The sequence below is a fragment of the Oncorhynchus gorbuscha genome, linkage group LG09, assembly GCF_021184085.1.
Source record: "Oncorhynchus gorbuscha isolate QuinsamMale2020 ecotype Even-year linkage group LG09, OgorEven_v1.0, whole genome shotgun sequence".
In the NCBI taxonomy this organism is placed as follows: Eukaryota; Metazoa; Chordata; class Actinopteri; order Salmoniformes; family Salmonidae; genus Oncorhynchus; species Oncorhynchus gorbuscha.
In genome coordinates, this window is record NC_060181.1 from 66,150,059 (window position 1) to 66,172,724 (window position 22,666).

The 22,666-nt window shown below is 43.4% G+C and overlaps 1 protein-coding gene across 2 annotated transcripts; it reads right to left on the reverse strand.

The window, feature by feature from the left end:
• Window positions 1-924: 924 nt before the first annotated feature.
• On the reverse strand, window positions 925-21,686 carry idh1 (isocitrate dehydrogenase (NADP(+)) 1). 2 transcript variants are annotated; one of them, XM_046363155.1, is made up of 9 exons: window positions 21,528-21,686; window positions 19,915-20,043; window positions 6,200-6,491; window positions 5,211-5,313; window positions 4,608-4,785; window positions 4,182-4,333; window positions 2,430-2,570; window positions 2,094-2,256; window positions 925-1,911 (listed from the first exon to the last, which is right to left on the reverse strand). In XM_046363155.1, the coding sequence occupies exons 2-9, from the start codon at window positions 20,034-20,036 to the stop codon at window positions 1,818-1,820; spliced, it is 1,245 nt and encodes a 414-aa protein (XP_046219111.1). In that variant the 5' UTR covers window positions 20,037-20,043; window positions 21,528-21,686; the 3' UTR covers window positions 925-1,817. The 2 variants fall into 2 exon arrangements, with proteins under 2 accessions (XP_046219111.1, XP_046219112.1); XM_046363156.1 differs by lacking the exon at window positions 21,528-21,686 and adding an exon at window positions 21,003-21,027.
• Window positions 21,687-22,666: the final 980 nt, after the last annotated feature.

Sequence of the window (22,666 nt, forward strand, 5' to 3'; positions counted from 1 at the left end):
ACATTTGAACATCTTGGCCATGTTCTGTTATAATCTCCACCCGGCACAGCCAGAAGAGGACTGGCCACCCCACATATGCTCTCTCTAATTCTCTCTTTCTTTCTCTCTCTAGGAGGACCTGAGCCCTAGGACCATGTCCCAGGACTACCTGACATGATGACTACTTGCTGTCCCCAGTCCACCTGACTGTGCTGCTGCTCCAGTTTCAACTGTTCTGCCTTATTATTATTCGACCATGCTGAACATTTGAACATCTTGGCCATGTTCTGTTATAATCTCCAACCGGCACAACCAGAAGAGGACTGGCCACCCCACATAGCCTGGTTCCTCTCTAGGTTTCTTCCTAGGTTTTGGCCTTTCTAGGGAGTTTCTCCGAGCCACCATGCTTCTACACCTGCATTGCTTGCTGTTTGGAGTTTTAGGCTGGGTTTCTGCACAGCACTTTGAGATATCAGCTGATGTACGAAGGGATATATAAATACATTTGATTTGATGATATTAAAGAAGCTACAGATGATATATTCATTCCACTTCAGTGACTGAGTAATGGCTCAGTCCTGGATGTCAGATTCAATCTGACAACCTGTGATACGGTACATTAATAGTAGTCATGTTGGTTTGTATGATTACATGGATACTGCTTTGTACCCAGGGTTACTTTGCAAACCTACCATTATATTCAGTTTTGAGAGCAGTTAAAAGGAATATGCACATACATCGTCACGACAACCAATCATGAAAATGTCAAATGGATTACAATGGCACCATCTGGTGGCAAACATTAAGAGGAAAATGGTATTTCCACAAATTTCCAAAGCTGTTCTTGTAAGATATAGTAGAGCTAGATAAACAGCTCTTTTTTTCTTTTTAACATTTGGGTCGATTGGTTAATAGACAAGAAAAAGTAAAAGCACAAGACCATAATAAAATAAAATATTTATTGAGTTAATATTCTAACCACACACACCATCGAGTACCAACCAACAACTCGATACTGGCAGACGTACATTGACACTGGTTTCTGTATTTGAGGAGTAAAGTGTTAAGCTATGGATTATACACACAAAGATAACAAGCAAGCCCACAACAACCCCTTCCACAACCATCCATAAGGAGTAAGTGATGCTAACACCTTTGTGTGAATCAAAGACCACGTGAAGTCATAAATCAAGCAGGCTTTCATCTACCACAGTAGTCGACATGGAATATATTATGTGTGACACAGATCAATTACTTGACATAAAACAAATAAGGCAACAAGGGTAAGACGACCCTCAAACAAACTCAGGCAGGACAATCCACTATTACTGATCACTGACTGACAACACTTAAAATCACACACGTCATCATATTTTTTTTTTTTTAAAGTGCAATTATCGCAAAATATATTACTGACTGTGTGCAGTCTGATTTCTGGAACCATCTGTATGTGTGGTATTGACAGTCATAAGATCATATTTGGCAGAATCCTAACTTGGATAATCACATTTAACTCGCAGATCTCTTAAATCATGATAAACATGAGTTTGCTCATGGATCTCAAGTTAAGACTCAGGACACTTAGACTGGATGAGTGTTACCAGAAGATATGGCTTTGCTATAGTGGTGAATGATCGATGGAGGGGCCTCAGCTCAGCCTACATCCCCTCCTCCTGGACAAGGAACCTCCATTAGCAGACAGCCTCCTGGAGATGGGAATGATTGATTCAGTATTGTGTCGAACAGTCCCTCCGTCAGTGGTTTAGTGTTGGCCTGGGACCCATAGTCCCGGGTGTCAACAGGGTGTGTGTGTGTGTGTAATTGAGAGCTAAAGGAGATCACAGTTTGGGTTGGTTGGACATCTTGATCTTCAGGTTCTCCGCCAGCTTATCCAAGAATTCAAAGGTATTCAGGTAGTCTGAGCGTTTGGTACTAAGAAAGGAGGAGGGGAAAAGAAAGTTTGAATGTCTAGTTTCATAATCAGGTTTACTGTGTGTGTGTGTGTGTGTGTGTGTGTGTGTGTGTGTGTGTGTGTGTGTGTGTGTGTGTGTGTGTGTGTGTGTGTGTGTGTGTGTGTGTGTGTGTGTGTGTGTGTGTGTGTGTGTGTGACTCACTTTGCCATGCCTTTGACACAGATAGCCAGATCCTTGGTCATGAAGCCAGCCTCGATGGTCTCAATGCAGACAACCTCCAGGGCCTCAGCAAACACACGCAGCTCTGCGTTGTCATCCAGCTTCGCCCGGTGCAGCAGCCCCCGCGACCACGCAAAGATGGACGCTACGCACACACGACCATAACACATAAGGGACATCTTTTCCTAGGTCCTTGTATTGCCTTTATTTTTCTTGGCTAGTACATTCAGATCTAAAAACTGTGAAAAGAAAGAAGCTAGACTAGAGGATTTAAGAGCAGGTATTATCAGTCATAGAGATACAATGTTTTCTATTTACCAATGGGGTTGGTGGAGGTCTCCTTGCCCTGTTGGTGCTGTCTGTAGTGGCGTGTTACTGTACCGTGGGCAGCCTCTGACTCTACTGTACGACCGTCAGGACAGATGAGCACACTGGTCATCATACCCAGGGACCCGTAGCCTGGTGGACACACAAATACATTGAATACATCTGTCGCAAAGTGCTGAACAGCAAACTGGAGCTAAAAGCTTGTACCGCCAGAAGGGGCGACTGCTTGTTGTTTTTTGCCACATTCTCATTATCCTGGAACTCCTGTTGCTATTTCTATCAGAATACAGTGTATAGTCTGCCTTGAAAACCTACAGCTAAGGTGAGAAATATAGCAATGTAGCCAATGACATTGTTTTCATTCAGAAAGCCTAGCTAAACAGTAACTCACCTCGTGATACCGTTTATCCCTCAGAGCTAGCTACTGTAGTCCACAATCTCACCTCGTGATACTGTTTATCCCTCAGAGCTAGCTACTGTAGTCCACAATCTCACCTCGTGATACTGTTTATCCCTCAGAGCTAGCTACTGTAGTCCACAATCTCACCTCGTGATACTGTTTATCCCTCAGAGCTAGCTACTGTAGTCCACAATCTCACCTCGTGATACTGTTTATCCCTCAGAGCTAGCTACTGTAGTACACAATCTCACCTTGTGATACTGTTTATCCCTCAGAGCTAGCTACTGTAGTCCACAATCTCACCTCGTGATACTGTTTATCCCTCAGAGCTAGCTACTGTAGTCCACAATCTCACCTTGTGATACTGTTTATCCCTCAGAGCTAGCTACTGTAGTACACAATCTCACCTCGTGATACTGTTTATCCCTCAGAGCTAGCTACTGTAGTCCACAATCTCACCTTGTGATACTGTTTATCCCTCAGAGCTAGCTACTGTAGTCCACAATCTCACCTCGTGATACTGTTTATCCCTCAGAGCTAGCTACTGTAGTCCACAATCTCACCTCGTGATACTGTTTATCCCTCAGAGCTAGCTACTGTAGTCCACAATCTCACCTCGTGATACTGTTTATCCCTCAGAGCTAGCTACTGTAGTCCACAATCTCACCTTGTGATACTGTTTATCCCTCAGAGCTAGCTACTGTAGTACACAATCTCACCTTGTGATACTGTTTATCCCTCAGAGCTAGCTACTGTAGTCCACAATCTCACCTCGTGATACTGTTTATCCCTCAGAGCTAGCTACTGTAGTCCACAATCTCACCTCGTGATACTGTTTATCCCTCAGAGCTAGCTACTGTAGTACACAATCTCACCTCGTGATACTGTTTATCCCTCAGAGCTAGCTACTGTAGTCCACAATCTCACCTTGTGATACTGTTTATCCCTCAGAGCTAGCTACTGTAGTCCACAATCTCACCTCGTGATACTGTTTATCCCTCAGAGCTAGCTACTGTAGTCCACAATCTCACCTCGTGATACTGTTTATCCCTCAGAGCTAGCTACTGTAGTCCACAATCTCACCTCGTGATACTGTTTATCCCTCAGAGCTAGCTACTGTAGTCCACAATCTCACCTTGTGATACTGTTTATCCCTCAGAGCTAGCTACTGTAGTACACAATCTCACCTCGTGATACTGTTTATCCCTCAGAGCTAGCTACTGTAGTACACAATCTCACCTCGTGATACTGTTTATCCCTCAGAGCTAGCTACTGTAGTACACAATCTCACCTTGTGATACTGTTTATCCCTCAGAGCTAGCTACTGTAGTACACAATCTCACCTTGTGCTACAGAGTCAGACTGAACATCTCCGTCGTAGTTCTTGCAGGCCCAGATGAATCCTCCATCAGACTTCATGGCCTGAGCCACCATGTCATCAATCAGACGATGCTCATACCAGATCCCCTTCTGCTCAAACTTAGAGCGGTACTCCCTGCGACACACACGGGAACAGGTCTGAGGACAGGGTTTACACACCTAAACCTCAAACTGTCCATTCTAAACTAGTGAGTCATACATTGAAGAGGCATGGTAGTTGGGGGTGAGGTGGGGGGGGGGGGCCTGCCATTGACCATATATCAACCATTTTTTTATTGATAATGATCATGTTTCATGTGTATGATTTACTTCCTGAAAACTATATTGCCAATAGGGATAATAATGATTTACTCGACTTGATTAAATGTTCTGCGGTTAGGCAGTCTTACTTCTCGTAGATCTCCTGGAAGATATCTTTGAAGCGTCCGTCATACTTCTTGAGGATGGTGTTCTTGGTGCTGAGGTACAGAGGCCAGCCTTTAACCAGGCCCATCTGGAAGGAGCTGTGGGCAAAGTCCCTGATGGAGCTGTCGGTGTTGTACATCCCCAGAGCCACACCACCTGAACCTGGAGGACAGAGAGACGGACACATGCATCATTCTCATGTAGATACGGTACACAGTCACACAAGCACACAAAGAAACATGCATGCACACACACACACACAGCCTCATTAAGACAGCCTTTTCTCATTCAAACAGAATGATGGCGCCAACCTTAAATCAAAGTTCAAGGTTTGTCTAGAGTAGGTTCAGGAAAGGGAGGTCCATGGCTGATTTATCCTACAAGCAGAGTTAAATCAGATAACGCTGGTTTCATTTTGTAATATTTACACTGCAAACATAGTGTAAAGATAGCCTATGGTGCCAGCCTGGGTACATCGTATTGACTAACACAGTGTTATATAAAGGGAGACAATCTGTACTGGACATTATTGCCTATACAAGAACAAATATATATATTTACATCAACAAGTAAACATGTTGCTTGACCTTCAAAGTCGTGGACGACAAAGTTCATTGGCTCCCCAGACTTGGGTGTGAATTTCATCTCCAATCTCCCAGGCCCTGGTACTACAAAGTCTGTGGCCTTGTACTGTGAAAAGAGGCAGGAGAAGAGGTCAATAGATGTAATACAGACAGGACTCCATCTAGTGGAGGAAGACCGCAATGCTTCCCCGTGTGGTGCAACAGGCAATAATGGCAGACCCTGGTTGTGACCCCACTCTCCAAGGGCATCTCAGAGTGATATGCTAACAGTTCTTTATGAATAGATGACAGGTTACAATGCTGTTGTATATTGGGCTAATATGAAACATTGTTCCGAATGGCTTCTACCAATCAGGAGTGTGGATGCAGCAGAACAAGCAAATCGAAAAATAGCAGTAAAACAAAACATGTATCATGCATCCAGGCCGTAACGTGACATGATTCTCAACAATCAGTAACCGATCCAGCGCTCACCTCATTTGTCATTTGATCATATTAACTAAGGCATGGTGCCAAGTACATGTTCTATTATCCTCTAGCTGCTGTACAGTATGAATGATGTAGCAGTTTCAGACTTGGGTCCAGGGAGACAAGTATCAACATCATGGTCCAAAGGGCAACAGATCCACTTAATCAGTGACTGACTGAGCCTTCAGCAACAACACCAGGCCCCTGCCTGCCCATCTGTCTCCCCGTGAGCAGGCCTGACAACCACAGCTCTAGTCGGCATGAGGTTAACATTTGATCAACTGGGTCGGTTACTGATTTTGAGATTAGTGTACAAGATCTCCCTTCAATGAAAACGTGTTAACAGATACAAGGAACTAATAAACACATTGTGTCATCTATCAATTACCTTCAAAAATGGTAGATTTAAGGAATCGAGGGCCTTGAGAGCGACCTTGAGAGACTCATTAGGGGTGAAGGGAGTAAAGAAGGGTTGATGAATGGTTAGTAAGGGTTCTACTGCTGAACGGTTGGTAAACAGTTACCTGGTCTCCATGGGCGTGCCTGCCGATGATGATTGGTTTGACCCAGCCGGGCACCAGGCGGGGGATGTTCTTACAGATGATGGCCTCTCTGAACACTGTGCCTCCCAGGATGTTACGGATGGTCCCGTTGGGCGAACGCCACATCTGCTTCAACTTGAACTCCTCCACCCGGTTCTCGTCCGGCGTGATGGTGGCACACTTAATGCCCACGTTGTATCGTCGCGTCGCCTCCGCCGCCTCAATGGTAACCTTGTCATCCGTGGCGTCGCGGTTCTCCATGCCTAGGTCGTAGCTGATGGAAGTACAGGGAGGGGGTAGCAGAAGAGAGGAGCAGGGAAGGGGGTAGGGAGAAAGTGGAATTTAGTTAGTCAGGATTCATGAGAGGGCAAATGCCACGATGTGTGCCATGACTTTGGATGGAGTATCAATAGACCCAGTCACTACAAAGATGCATTGTGTCCCACCACCCGCCAACCTTTTTCCACTTCTGCTACTCTCTATTCATCATTTATGCAGTCACTTTAACCATACCTACATGTACATACTACCTCAATAAGCCTGACTAACAGGTGTCTGTATATAGCCTTGCTACTCTTATTTTCAAATGTCTTTTTACTGTCGTTTTATTTCTTTGGCACACACACACACACACACACCTTTTTTCCCCTCGCACCATTGGTTCGAGCCTGTAAGCATTTCACTGTAAGGTCTACATTTACATTTAAGTCATTTAGCAGACGCTCTTATCCAGAGCGACTTACAAATTACACTTGTTGTATTCAGCATTTCACTGTTGTATACAGCGCACTTGACAAAAACTTTGATTTGATTTGATACAGGCGTCCTTCCTAACTCAGTTGACGGAGAGGAAGGAAACCTCTCAGTGATTTCCACATGAGGCCAGTGGTGAGTTCAAAACAGTTAAGAGTTTAATGCCTGTGAAAGGAGAAACCAGAGGACGGATGAAAAACATAGTTACTCCACAAAACTAACCTAAATGACAGAAAGCAATTAATTCACTAGTCCTGAATACAAAGTGTAACATTTAGGGCAAATCCAATACAACATATTACTGAGTTCCACTCTCCGTATTTTCAAGCATAGTGGTGGCTGTATCATGTTATGAGTATGCTTGTAATCGTTGAGGACTGGGGAGTTTTACCAGGATAAAAAAAAAAAAACAGAATGTAGCTAAGCCACGACAAACTCCTAGAACAAAACCTGGTTCATTCTGCTTTCCATCATACATTGGAAGATTAATTCACCTTTCAGCAGGACAATAATCTAAAACACAAAGCCAAATCTACACTGGAGTTGCTTACAAAGCAGACAGTGAATATTCCTGAGTGGCCGAGTTACAGTTTTGACTTAAATCTACTTGAGAATCTATGGCAAGACCTGAAAAAGGTTGTCTAGCAATGATCAACAACCAATATGACAGCTTGACAAATTAATAAAATGGACAAATGTTGCACAATCCAGGTGTGGAACGCTCTTAGAGACTTACTCAGAATGACTCACAGCTGTAATCGGTGCCTAAGGTGATTGTAACAAGTATAGACTTAGGGGGTTGAATACTTACCTAAATCAGGATATATTAGTGTGTGCCCCCCCCCCCCCAACTTTGACATTAGTGTTTTGTATAGATCATTGACAAAAAAAATTACAATGAAAAACATTTCTAATCCTACTTATTAACAACAAATTGTGGAAAAAGTCAAGGGTATGAATACTTTCTGAAGGCACTGTTGAAGATTCTAACAAACAAAAAAAACTCAGTCTTTACCCGCTGCTGCGTGTCTGAACAAATGAATTGCTCCTCTGAAAGACCCAACACATCTTCGCAAGGGATGGGGATGTTCTGCTCACAACAACAAGGCAGTGTAGGAAGGAACACCAGTTTCATCACCCCACAAAAATAGAACTTTGTGTGCACACATACTACCAAAAAGACAAGACTAAGCATAAAAAACCCAGAATTTGCTTGTAGGCCTTTCCTTGTGGAAACTGAGGCCTTTGAAGTAGAGTTAAGACAGAGGGTGAGGTCATGTGAATTGTGATATTAACTGCACTGCAGCTGAACTCCTGTGTGTGTGTTAATTCTGTCAACAAAAATAATGAAATTCATCAAACACCCATTTTCAGTAGCAATTAACTAGAAGATAACTGCCTAAATAGACCCAGAAAAAACTCAAATGGAAATCATTTTTAATTTCAGTCGATGAAAATGAGACTAGACTAAATTATCTCTGACTAAAATCTGACTAGTAAATGGATTGGGCAAGAGTTTTTGGAGAGATTGAACAGCTCTCCAATCTGGCTGAAATACATCATTGATGCAAATAAGGTACACGGCATGGCTACTCTCCCGGTGCACGGCACAAGCTCCTCATAGCAAAAGGGGAAACTTTTGGAGCCACTTATCGTGTCGATTCAAACAAGACCGAATGCAACGTTTCCACGGAGAAGACCAGTGGTGTAACGTACTTAAGTAAAAAAAAATATATATATAAAACAAACTCAGCAAAAAGAGAAAAGTCCCCTTTTCAGGCCCCGGTCTTTCAAAGATAATTCATACAAATCCAAATGACTTCAAAGATCTTCATTGCAAAGGATTTAAACACTGTTTCCCATGCTTGTTCAATGAGCCATAAACAATTAAATGAACATGTACCTGTGGAACGGTCGTTAAGACACTAACAGCTTACAGACAGTAGGAAATTAAGGTCACAGTTATGAAAACTTAGGACACTAAAGAGGCTTTCTACTGACTCTGAAAAATACCAAAATAAAGATGCCCAGGTGCCTGCTCATCTGTGTGAACGTGCCTTAGGCATGCTGCAAGGAGGTGTAATGGATGTGAAACAGCTAGCTTAGTTAGCGGTGGTTCGCGCTAAATAGCGTTTCAATCGGTGACGTCACTTGCTCTGAGACCTTGAAGTAGTGGTTCCCCTTGCTCTGCAAGGGCCGTGGCTTTTGTGGAGCGATGGGTAACGATGCTTCGTGGGTGACTGTTGATGTGTGCAGAGGGTCCCTGGTTCGCGCCCGGGTATGGGCGAGGGGACAGTCTAAAGTTATACTGTTACATTGATGCTGTTGACCCGGATCACTGGTTGCTGCGGAAAAGGAGGAGGTCAAAAGGGGGGGGTGAGTGTATTCCTGCAAGACAGGAATGTCAGTGTTCTGCCATGGCCCGCGAAGAGCACGGATCTCAATCCCATTGGGCATGTTTGGGACCTGTTGAATCGGAGGGTGAGGGCTAGGGCCATTCCCCCCAAAAATGTTTGAGAACATGCAGGTGCCTTGGTGGAAGAGTGGGGTAACATCTCTGTCACGAACCGGCTCAAAGCCCGTAACAAAGGGAGACAACGTGGAGATAAGGAGTAGCAAAATCTATATTTATTAAAGAAGTAACTAAGTATAATATACAATGGTGTGTGTAATCAGTAATCAGTAGTGTAAGTGAGTGTTTTGCATGCATGAATGTGATAATGCAGGGTGATGAAAGGTGCCAAAGCAAACAAACAAACGGCCACCAAGAACCACAACACAATCTACAACGGGTGTCTGCATGGAGAGAGTCTCCTCCATGAATGTGGAAGAGGTCTATTTATCCTGGGAGACACCTGGCCCAGGTGTTTCCCATGTAGCTGACGACCCTCTCAACTCCGCCCACCGGCATCCTAATAAGAAAACAAGAACAAAGACAGAATACGGCAGACAGAGTGGGAGGGTCGTCACATTCCCCCCATAAAACCGGGGACCAACAAGGACCCCGGAACAACATACCAGCCTCCCGCGTCCCAAATTGACACAGGCCTCTGCGTCCCAAATTGACACAGGCCTCTGCGTCCCAAATTGACACAGGCCTCTGCGTCCCAAATTGACACAGGCCTCTGCCCCAAATTGACACAGGCCTCTGCGTCCCAAATTGACACAGGCCTCTGCGCCCCAAATTGACACAGGCCTCTGCGCCCCAAATTGACACAGGCCTCTGCGCCCCAAATTGACACAGGCCTCTGCGCCCCAAATTGACACAGGCCTCTGTGCCCCAAATTGATGAGGGTTTACGTGTTCACACTTACAATTTGCCCCAGCCAACCTCCTCCCCAGACCTCAGCAACCTTCGCACAGGAAGCAACATTTAAGAGGAAAGAAAACAAGACCAGGAGGGAGCAGACAGGACAGAGAGAACATGACAATACGAAACAATGGTTAGTCACGTAAACATTAGGAACAGGGCGCACGAGAGAGCGCATCAGCAATCACGTTTTCAGTCCCCCGGATGTGCCTCACATCGAGATGAAATGATTGTAAAAATAAACACCATCGCATTATCCTCTGGTTTGGACACATCATGGACCTCAAAAAGTGAGGGGGTTATGGTCGGTGTAGACCACAATAGGTACTACCCCCGACCCGACATACACTTCGAAGTGTTGTAGCGCCCAAATGAGTGCTAGCGCTTCCTTTTCAATAACCGAATAGTTCAACTGATAATCGTTAAACTTTTTAGAAAAGAAACTAACAGGCTTCTCAATCCCAGACACATCTGCTTGCAGCAAAACTGCACCTGCCCCCACATGACTAGCATCCACCTGCAAGGTAAATGACAAATCCATGCGAGGAGCAGCCAGCACTGGAGTTGAGGTAAGCAACCTCTTTGAATCTTCAAAAGCGTGTTGACAACGAGTAGACCAAACGTAAACAGCCTTAGCTTTCAGCATATCTGTCAAGGGAGCGACCACAGTAGAGAAGTTATTACAAAAACTACGGTAATAACCAATCATGCCCAAGAAACGCATCAGTTCCTTTTTAGTAGTTGGTGGTGGAAAAGCATCAATAGCCACCACTTTAGCCCGAACAGGACGCACTTCACCCTGCCCAACCACTTTTCCAAGGTATGTAACGGTCGCCTGAGCAAACTCACATTTTGCCAGATTGATTGTGAGGCGACCTGCAGCCAGACGTTCAAACAAGGCTTGAATACGGGACAGATGTTCTTCCCAAGTATCTGCATAGATCACTACATCGTCCAAATAAACAGCGCACCCGGTCAGACCGGCGACAACCCTGTTCATAAGTCGCTGAAAAGTGGCAGGTGCATTGCGCAGACCGAAACTCATAACTGAATACGAGTACAGACCAAAGGGTGTAATAAAGGCAGAGATTTCACGTGCCCTACTCGTCAGTGGCACCTGCCAATAGCCTTTTAACAGGTCAAATTTGCTCACAAACTTAGCTGCACCGACTTGATCAACACAGTCCTCCATCCGAGGAAGAGGAAATGAATCTGGCTTTGTGACACTGTTTACCTTACGGTAGTCCGTACAAAAACGGTTTGTTCCATCCGGTTTACTGACCAAGATACAGGGAGAAGCCCAACTGGAGAAAGAAGGCTCTGCTATCTTACTCTCCAGCATGTACTTGACCTCAGCATCCAGACAACGTAGTTTCTCTGAAGAAACTCTATAGAACCGCTGACGAATGGGGTCAGCACCTCCAATGTCAATATCATGTTCTATTAAGTTTGTACGTGTAGGTGTATCAGAAAATAAACCTGGAAATCTCTGAATCAGACCAACCATCTCTTTCCGCTCATCAACAGGTAGGTGAGTGAGAAGACTGTCTAAAATATCCAGTGTTTCTGAATTTTTCAATCTACCCTGCAATATACAATCGTCAGGACCAGGAACCTCTTCCTCCTCATGCACAGATCTAGCACGACAAGAACCCAAGGAAACAACGGTATCAGCCAAAAGAACAGGTTTACCGTCCTCTGTAGAATCCCACTGTTCAGTCTCAGAGGAACGTGCATAATAGGGTTTTAACAGATTTACATGGCACAGCTGGTGTGCTTTCCTCCGTTCTGGAGTGGCAACTAGATAATTTTGCTCAGTGTACTGGCGCACCACTGTATATGGACCTTGAAACTTGGCTTGAAAAGGAGAACCAACAATTGGCAGCAGAGCAAGAACCTGGTCACCTGGACTAAAGTGACGAGGCTCAGTTCGGCGATCAAATATGCCCTTCATCCTATCCTGTGAAGATGATAACTTCTCTTTAGCCATTTCACCAGCGGCATACAGCCGTCGCCGGAAATCACACACATACGAACACAGGGACTGAGGAGGCTCGGGAGACTTCCAGTCATCCTGGAGAACAGATAAAAGTCCACGCACCCTATGTCCAAACACAAGGTCATTTGGACTGAAACCTGTGCTCTCCTGTGAAACTTCCCTAGCGGCTAACAGTAACCAAGGCAACCCCTCCTCCCAATCCTTATCCATCTCAGTACAATAAGCTCTCAACAAAGACTTAAGTGTTTGATGGAAACGTTCCAGTGCTCCTTGACTTTGCGCGTGATAGGCGCTAGACACATTGTGTTTAATATGAAGCTGTTGAAGAACCTGACCAAACAGATTAGAGGTAAAATTAGATCCTTGATCACTCTGAATGACCTTAGGGATTCCAAACAATGAGAGAAACTGAGTCAAAGCTTTTAACACCGATTTAGTCGTGATAGATCGGAGAGGATAGGCAGCAGGAAACCTAGTGGTCTGACACATCACAGTGAACAGGTAACTGCTACCCTTTTAGAATGAGGCAGAGGACCCACACAGTCAATAATTAGATACTCAAAAGGTTGGCTGAGTACAGGAATAGGAAACAATGGTACTGGTTTAATAGCTTGATTAGGCTTACCAGTTAATTGACAGGTGTGACAAGTTTTGATAAAATCAGAAACATCCCTCTTTAATCTAGGCCAAAAGAAATGTCTTAATATGCGATTGTAGGTTTTCCTCACCCCCATATGTCCAGCAACGTCACTGTGAGAAGTTTCCAACACCAACTCACGAAGCTTAACTGGTACAACAACCTGACTAATTGCCTCCCCCAGAAAAACACTATCATGAGACACCCACTTTCTCATCAGGACATCCTCTTGGAGAAAATAGCCATGGGCGACATCTCCCAACTGTTCTATAGGCACAATTTGATCACGCAACTCTTCCAACGTGGGGTCATCCCGTTGAGCATTGATTAGATCTGAGCGGGTTACAGATAACGGGATAACAGGGAAAACAGTGACATACTTTGTATTATTATCATTAGTCGGCGCAGTGACTAGTTCGCCACGGCTCATAGAACGTGTCACTGCACACGCAGAGAACACCTCTGGGAAACTCTGTACACTCTCATCAGGAATCCCAACAAATGACGGCTTAGTGGAAACCACTAGAGATGGAAACACAACTGGCCATACCCGCTCACCTGCTAAGTTATTCCCAAGGATAACGTCGATACCCTCAATAGGCAATGAAGGACGCACCCCCACAACAACTTCACCCTTCACCAGCCCACAATCCAACATCAGTTTATGCAATGGAACTGACAGAGTGTTCAAACCTATTCCCTAATTAGAACACTATTCCCCGAATCAGTCTCAGCAGAAAAGGGTAACACAGACTCCAACACAAATGATTCAGAGGCACCTGTGTCTCTCAGGATCTTCACTGGCACTAGGTCTTTACTTCCTAACATAGACACAAAACCTTCTGTAATGAAAGGTAAATAGTCTGGATCAATATGGACTTTCACATTCTCCTGGGCCTGAGGAAATGAGTCAAGAATGAACTGATGTGGAACAGGTGCAGCTAACGCAGCAGGCTTAGATTTAGCGTAAGCACCCTTTGACCTGAGAAGTGGACATTCGTTTTTCCAATGACCTGAACCTTGACAGTAGTGACACTCCTGCCCAAAGTCAGCCTTACCATGGGAGTCAGGTTCAACCCTAGTTGAATAGAACTCTGCCCGAGAATCAAAGTATCTCGGTGAGCGAAGCCCAAATCTATCCGAACACCCCCACTCTTTCCGAATACGGGGTTTTGCAAAGACACTTTTGTGAGTCAACACATACTCGTCCGCCAAAACCGCAGCTTCAGCAACATTCTTTACTTTCTGTTCATTAATATAAGTGGCAATACGATCAGGAATTGTGTCCTTAAATTGCTCTAACATAATCAGATCACACAGCCCTTGGAAAGTCACAACTGCAGAGGCAGAACACCAGCGATTAAACTGTAAAGATAACTGTCGCGCAAACTCAACATGAGTCTGGTTATCGTCCCTTTTTAAAGTTCTAAATCGTTGGCGGTAAGCCTCAGGGACCAATTCATAAATCTGTAACACAGCTGTTTTAACTTTATCATAACTGGCACTGTCGTGTACACTAAGAGCTGAATATGCTTCCTGCGCTTTACCAGTCAGCACACACTGCAACATTAAAGTGCGGTCAGAATCAGGCCAACTCCTAGCGTCAGCAACCCGCTCAAACAACGAAAAGAATGTCTCGGGGTCCCTTTCATTAAACCGAGGCAATAACCGCAAGTTCCCAACAATATCAAATGTCTCTGGGGCACGACCAAAAGCGGAACTACCCCTAGGTAAATCTGGGTGACCTTCCCAAAACAAACTCTCCCCTGAGATCTTTCCTTCCCTAACCAACTCTATACGTTCTTGTTGCAACTTGATTTTAGCACGCTCCATATCTTGTTTAAATGCCAATTCCTTTTCATATTTCACACGATCATGCTCTAGCTTCTCACGATCATGCTCTAGCTTCTCACGATCATGCTCTAGCTGTAACAAAAGCAGTTCTTTCTGCTGTTCAAAAAGAAGGCTACTAGGACTAACCGATGGAATGGCCATTGTAACGTTATGGGGAGACAACAAATCCTCAGCAGAGGCTGGCCCGGTGGTAACTTCAAGAATACCACTCTCCATCAGATTGGCTTTCAATATCAACCTAATAGAATTCTTTAGACGTTTATCACTAATCTCAACCTTGTAGTGTTCCGCGACCTTCAACAGCTGTTCTTTAGTACCTAAATCTAACAATTCCTCTGATGGAGAGCGAATGAACTTATCTACATAAGACGCCATAATCACACAAAAAACAATTCTCGCTCTTCCCTTCTGCTGAGCACACCAGAACACAACCCGAGAATTGACAATCACCCTGAGCACCACAGAAGAGAGATGAGATATGGAGCTTCCCCAAAACCTACAATAACTCAACCCTAGTCTTCGTGCAGATTTGCGGTGGGAATTTACGCACTGTAGCCCGCTGGCAAGGAAATAGAACTCCCCAGCATGCTGGCAAATTCCACCAAGCCACGGATGTGCCCCGAGACAACTGCTCAGTCCACAGACACCACACAAAAATAACAAACATTAACCATGCCCAACATATTCCAAAAAATGAAACACGTCGCTAAACCTATCAGGGGAAAAAGGCTATAGCTCCGGGTAGCAAGTTCCACTACCCTACCCAAATCTCCCACCGAGGTACACAGCAGATTACTCACTTCAGACTGACGTCCCAACAGAAAGTAGAACAAGAGTTCAGGCTAGGCAGGGCCTGGAAACTAACCATTATACTCTCTCCAACATAGCACACAAACCAAACAAAAAAGGCAACCAATACTGGGCCGATCACACTCAAACACCATATTCAATCCAAACACGTACCTCCACGGTCTCCCAAACCAATAGTTCAAAGATCCCGGACGAGCCCCCACTTGTCACGAACCGGCTCAAAGCCCGTAACAAAGGGAGACAACGTGGAGATAAGGAGTAGCAAAATCTATATTTATTAAAGAAGTAACTAAGTATAATATACAATGGTGTGTGTAATCAGTAATCAGTAGTGTAAGTGAGTGTTTTGCATGCATGAATGTGATAATGCAGGGTGATGAAAGGTGCCAAAGCAAACAAACAAACGGCCACCAAGAACCACAACACAATCTACAACGGGTGTCTGCATGGAGAGAGTCTCCTCCATGAATGTGGAAGAGGTCTATTTATCCTGGGAGACACCTGGCCCAGGTGTTTCCCATGTAGCTGACGACCCTCTCAACTCCGCCCACCGGCATCCTAATAAGAAAACAAGAACAAAGACAGAATACGGCAGACAGAGTGGGAGGGTCGTCACATCTCACAGCAGGAACTGGCAAATTCTGATGCAGTACATGAGGAGATTCATGGCAGCACTTAATGCAGCTGGTGGCCACACCAGATACTGACTGTTACTTTTGACTTTGAATCCCCCTTGTTCAGGGACACATTATTCCATTTCTGTTAGTCACATGTCTGTGGAACTTGTTCAGTTTATGTCTCAGTTGTTGAATCTTTTTAAGTTCATACAAATATTTACACGTCAAGTTTGCTGAAAATAAACGCAGTTGACAGGGAGAGGTCGTTTCTATTTTTGATGAGTTTATATCACCCTACTACATTCCTAAAGAAAATGTACTTTTTACTCCATACATTTTCCCTGACACCCAAAAGTACTTGTAATATTTTGAATGCTTTGCGGGACAGGAACATTTTTCAATTCACACACTTATCAAGAGAATATACCTGCTCATCCCTACTGCCTCTGATCCGGCATACTCATTAAAAACAAATGCTTTGTATGTAAATTATGTCTGAGTGTTAGAGTATAATTTAAAAACAAGAAAATCATGCTGTCTGGTTTGCTTAATAAGGAATGTGAAATGATTTATACATTTAACTTGATACTTATGTATATTTAAAACCAAATAATTTTAGACTTTTACTCAAGTGCTATTTTATTGTGTGAATTTCCTCATTTACTGGAGTAGTATCTTTTCTTTTATTCAAGTCTGAAAATTGGGTACTTTTTCCACCACTGCAGTAGACAGCATTGGCACCCACAAGTTGACTGGGAAAAATACTACCAACCTCAAGAGAAATCTGAAAGCGCACCATCCCAATATACCGTATATGTTCAGGTAATAAAATATGTACAATGCTAGCTAGTTTTAGTTTGCTCCAACCTAACAGACCACTACTTGACAGAACTTGGATTGCAATTGAGCAACAGTATGTCAAGGGTCATGGCTCCAGACTGCAAGCATTTAGTCACATTTTTGACTTGGTTGCATCAGTGCCATTTGATCATCCTTATGGTCACATTAATCAAACGTTTCAAAACATCCTATTTTTCGGCAGATAAAACCATGATTTGGTCAAACGGTAAAGTGCATGATCCTCACAATTCCTTTAATGAAAGAGTCCACCCAGCTCCTGGGTGTCCTGATTGTACATTTCTAAATGCAATTGTGGGAAATGCACAGCTTTGGATGCAACTACTGTTGTTCTCAACTTTCTTTGGCTATATTTGTATTTTATTTGTCATCTCTTAATATTGAGCTCAATAGCAACTATTTTACAACCAAGATATTTGATATGGCTTTAAGATAGGAAGCATGCATCGGCCATTCCGAGTGAATCATGCATTCCTGCTTGGACATGTTAGATGAAACAACTTATTTATTGACTAGCCTACCACCTCAGTAGTCTATTGCACAGTCTCAAGCACTGTGAATGATGTGATAACACCTTTTTTATATGGTGTGACGCCGCAGGGGATAATTGGTACAACCAAATCATGGGCTGGTGCTGCCAACTGAAAAAGTAATTGGCACCAGTGCCACCAGGAGAAAATGCTAGTCTCGAGCCCTGTCAAGGGGGGTTTTCAATCTGCTGCTGAGTAATGTGTTCTTCTGCCAATTTGGCTGTTGGGAAGAGAATCATGCGATAGAGTGTAATGCAGAAAACTATGTTTGTGCACATGGAAGTCAGTGATATTAAAATGGCCAACTGTTTGTCATTTTGACAATAACTAGACTGAATCAATATTCAAATGACAAAAATGTGACTAAGACTTAATGAAAGAAGACTAGACTAAATAAAAAGAAATTGTGCCAAAATTAACACCTGGTGTGTGTGTCATCAGTCCACAGTCTAAGGGGCATATACTGGCTGTGCAAAAAGGAGGAGTGGGAACTCAATGGACGGTACTAGAGAATGAGACTATAACTGTTCAGATATACAGACCAGAGTTGTACATCTTGAAAATGATATTTTCTTGATCGTCCTTGGTCAGTCAGTAGAGTAGCAACTACAGTGTGTGCAGATTGTCTGCAGGCTTGGATAACACATGGCTTTTTATTCTACACTTAGGGACAGACTTGTCCTCAGAATTTGAATATGCATTTGTCTATTCAAGTGATCAATTATTATACCAACTCCCTTTGATCTGGGCAGCACAACAGAAGCACACTTCTCTCTTATCTAATACTTAAAACACTCCACACATGCTGAACAGACATCTAACACAGGATAGCATAAGAGTACAATAAAGAACAGGCTTAAGTGGTAATGCCAGAGAAGCCGGTGTTTGGAGGGTATATTGGCACAGGTGATGTTAGGCAAACCGTGACAATATATCCTCCAAACACCGGGTATTATCACTTCTATACAACAGGTTACCAACACATTCAAATGATTGACATATTTCATAAAAACAAGTACTTTTTTATGAATTTATTCATACCATTTCATCCTTCCACAAGATATAGTCCAGAAACAAATCTAGGGTTGCTACACAAGCCAATCAATTTGGTTGCTAGAGACACGACCCAGTCGTTCAGTCTTTTTGTTCCTCATCTATGGACGTGTCCCAGTCGTTTGTTCTAAATGTTCCATTGCCACACTGGCTGGCAATGTTCTTATCCTTTGCTTGCTAGCTAGCCAACTACGGCTAACTTACAGTCGCGTCAAAAAGTGTAGCCAGAATAACAGTCAAGTAGCGACATTTGCATTTCTTTCCGCTGTTTTCTAATGATATTTATTTGCAATGAGCTAATGAGGTGTGAATGCGTCTGGCATACAACATTTGTTCACTCATCAGGACACTGTTGTTCCGAGGAGTTAATCAACAAGACAGCTAACACAATCACTTCAAACTGAAGCTGGAAAGTCTGCAAACGAGCAGCACTTCGTTTCATTTGACCTTTTTCAATTGACATTCCTTTGCATATATATCCATAAAAATGATGCCAGCCGATTCATGATTTCGACTGACTGAGAAACGCTGCCTGTGTCTCGTCCCGACACTTTCATTACCATGGGACAGTTGGAGATTGAATTTAAATTTAAATATTGAAACAACGTTGCAAATGTAGGAGAGCCAGACAGCAAGATTTATACAAATCACCACTGTTGAAAACTAAATGTTAGTCTAAAAGAAATGTGATATAATGTTTACATGCTTTTTATAGTGGAGATCGATTTTATAAATTGCTTGGCTGATGAGATAGTGGATTGCAAAATCAGTAAATAGGCATTTTAATGTCAGATTTAGCTGGTGGAATAGACACGGCTGGAATGCATGTTTAACCAATCAGCAATCCGGATTAGACCCACCTGTTGTATAATGCGCAATAATATGCAGTGACAACTAACACACAGGTGTGTCCTTGGAGATATTGTGCTAGTATCAAGGGTTAGCGTAGTGCAGTGCACAGTGACTATCAGCATTTCCACATCACTTGTGTGTACTCCTGGAAATGACAGGGAAATGGGTTTTCCTGACTACGTGACCTGACCAGGACAAATAGAGTATCGACAATCAGGTAAAACCTGATTCACAGAGGAGCTGAAACAGATGTTGACAAGCTCATCTGGTGTGACAAGTCGTCTACACCCCCCCCCCCCCGAACTGGGAGGGGCTACGTGAATTTCTCCAATAAGAAGCGCTCATTTTTATTGAAAAACGTTTCCGTTACAAAATGCTTCTCTATGGTGTTCACTAATGAGTACAGTCAGCAGGTATAACTCACCTGTGCAGGTCCATCTCCAGGTAAGGGAAGATGAGCTTCTCCTTAATGAGCTCCCAGATGACTCTGGTCATCTCATCCCCCTGCATCTCCACCACCGACCCTGCCTTAATCTTCTGAGGCATCCTGGAACTTGGGAGAGAGATAGACAAGGGAAGAGAGAGTCAGAGTCAATGGTAACAAGAAAGGGGCAACTGGCAAGCTTGAGACTATACTGCCAAGCCTTTTGAGCGTTGGAAGTTATTTCAGGAGTGATACTGTTATGACCATTTTAGTCAGCTATATGTACATGTTAGTCTTTTAGCAGACACTAATCCAGAGGGACATACAGGAGAAATTACGGTTAAGTGCCTTGCTCAAGGGCACACTGATTTTTCACCTAGTCTGATTGGGGATTCAAACTAGAAACCTTTTGTTTACTGCCCAAAAACCACTAGGCTACCTGCCACTTACCAGTGGCGTGTATTCACGGATGCCAAGGGAAGCCAGCCCCCCACTCCCCAAATATATATACTAAATAAATAAATATCTTTAGTTTCTCTGCGTTTCATACATTTCCATCAATTTGCAAGAGGATGAATGTAACTCACAGGAGAAAGCATCCGAGCGAGCAAAACAGCGCCCCTCTGTCTCACTACATGTAAGGCCGTATATCAGATGTTATCTGGTCCAAACAAGTACGACATTTTTGCCGCCCGTAGCATTGAAGGCAAGGGAAGCCAGCAAGCATTTGGCAATTGGCAAATTTTGTATACTTAAAAAAAAAATCAATCAGCATTGAACGAGCTCCTCCTATCAAATCCCATTGGTTACGTTGTCCTCCGGTGGCCAGCTAGCTAGCTAGAATTTGAACTTTTCTAAGTTAAATAAAAGGTAAAATAATATAAACTCTGGGTGACATGTTTCAGTCTAACAAATACCTCGACCAAAATGTATTTATACAACTATTTCTCTGAATGTGAACATGGGACACATGACAGGTAGGATATGTTCAGTTACTTCGACAAAAAAAAAAACAACCCTGGAGATAAAATGTAACCAATCAACAATGCAGTAACGTTACTGGTGCTAGTTTGGAGTAGATATCTTACATTGCTTCTTCTGAAACGTTGTATCAATGTTCAATCATTCGACCCAGAAAGAGCAGCCCCAGAATGTTACACGATAACACACATGGACATCATATACTACCAACTCCTCCTCGTCATAGGGGATACATTGGCAAAGACTAGACGAAGTTATAAACTTTAGATCTCACGTTACAGTCTGTCTGAATGACCGAATGTTAATCCTGATTTTCTACTTCCTGAATGTATGTGAGCCGGGTGTGAAAAGAGATGTCATTATCATCCTTTACAACAAAGCTCCACACTTGTGAATGATCTAACAGGCCTACATAGCTGGCTACATTAAAACGATCTGAAAGCAACATTTCAATGCATTGTGCAGTGTACATTCCCGTTTCATGGTTTAAAGGACCCCAATAGCTTTTGTATAGTCCAACAATGGTTACTGTTGCAGAACACAATGGGGATTTGCGATGAACACACGTGTAAGCTTTAAGGCATAATAAGCGATTCTCCTGAAATGCATAAGAAGATGTTATGAATGCCTACCTTTGTTTTCTGCCTGAACCACAATCTGAACAAGTAATACTCGATGAAGCAGTATAACGTCTTGTTCTACACCGACTTCCAAAAGTATCAACAGAGGCGTCAACCTCGTCGGCAACCGTGCACTCGCCCGCTCGAAAGACACTCCCTGTACCAATCAACGGAGATGTATAATCTAAAACAGCCAATACAGTAACCCCCACAGCTGTGGGAGCGTATTTATGGGCGGGTGTTGGGTAGGTGTTTGTTCAAGAGGGTCGGTTTGTGCTATGCTAATCATTGCAACATAAGAACTTCCTAAAAAATTCCTAAATTAGATCATCTGCGGTAGATTTTGACAACCAAAACAATGAGTCATATGACATTCATGCGCTTTCAAATAAACCTATTTCAAAAGATGTAGTTGGTAGGCTATCACCAAAGAGCAAAGGGCTAAACGAGAAGGATGACTGGGCCAGAAATCGGTCTTCTCCAGCAGAAGAAGTAGACTCCGTAACAGTGGCGTATTTCGTTCACCGAGTCATTCGTTTTTGTATGGTGGTCAATGAGTGTCGAATTTGGTTAAAATATAAAGGGCTTATTGCTACGTGGCTTATTTGATCAAATAGAAGTTTCGTAATGATTAGTTTGTTACGAGTGTACTGATAAGTAGGACACGTGAAATCCTGGTAACTTTGAAAAAAATACAATTGTGCCTGGTCTTCACACCACAGCCAAAGTCATAAACTCCACCCATTTCAACAATTTATCTTCTTAAAAAGTGTTTTTAAACCTAACCTTATGCCTAACCTTAACTTAAGAACAAAAAGCACAATGTTTTTATGACAGGATATTATTGGAGACAGGACATCATATTCCACTACACACCACTGTCCAAGATGACCTGGATTTCATCCACAGGTTGTGTATTTCCCTCATTGGTTGGCTGTTCTGGAGCAACCTGAAACTGAAGTGCTGTGAGTTAAAGCATGTACAGTTTAGGTCCTTCTTTGTTGAACAAAGGCAGCCGACATCACGAGACATCAGCTCACCAGGAGCAAGGGTGATGACCTGGTGTATTCTCATGGTGGAGGGCACCGCTTTTATCGGGCTTGGCATCATCTCCATCATACGTTCAACATCGGCACTCTTCAGAAAGGACA

Bases quoted from the DNA above. Each gene is read 5' to 3' on its own strand.
- idh1 (XM_046363155.1), bottom strand. From the start codon at position 20,036: ATGCCTCAGAAGATTAAGGCAGGGTCGGTGGTGGAGATGCAGGGGGAT. The intron at 6,492-19,914 runs GTGAGTTATACC...TACTTCCATCAG, and splicing joins CTGGAGATGGACCTGCACAG to CTACGACCTAGGCATGGAGA. The intron at 5,314-6,199 runs GTAACTGTTTAC...CTCTTTTCACAG, and splicing joins GGCACGCCCATGGAGACCAG to TACAAGGCCACAGACTTTGT.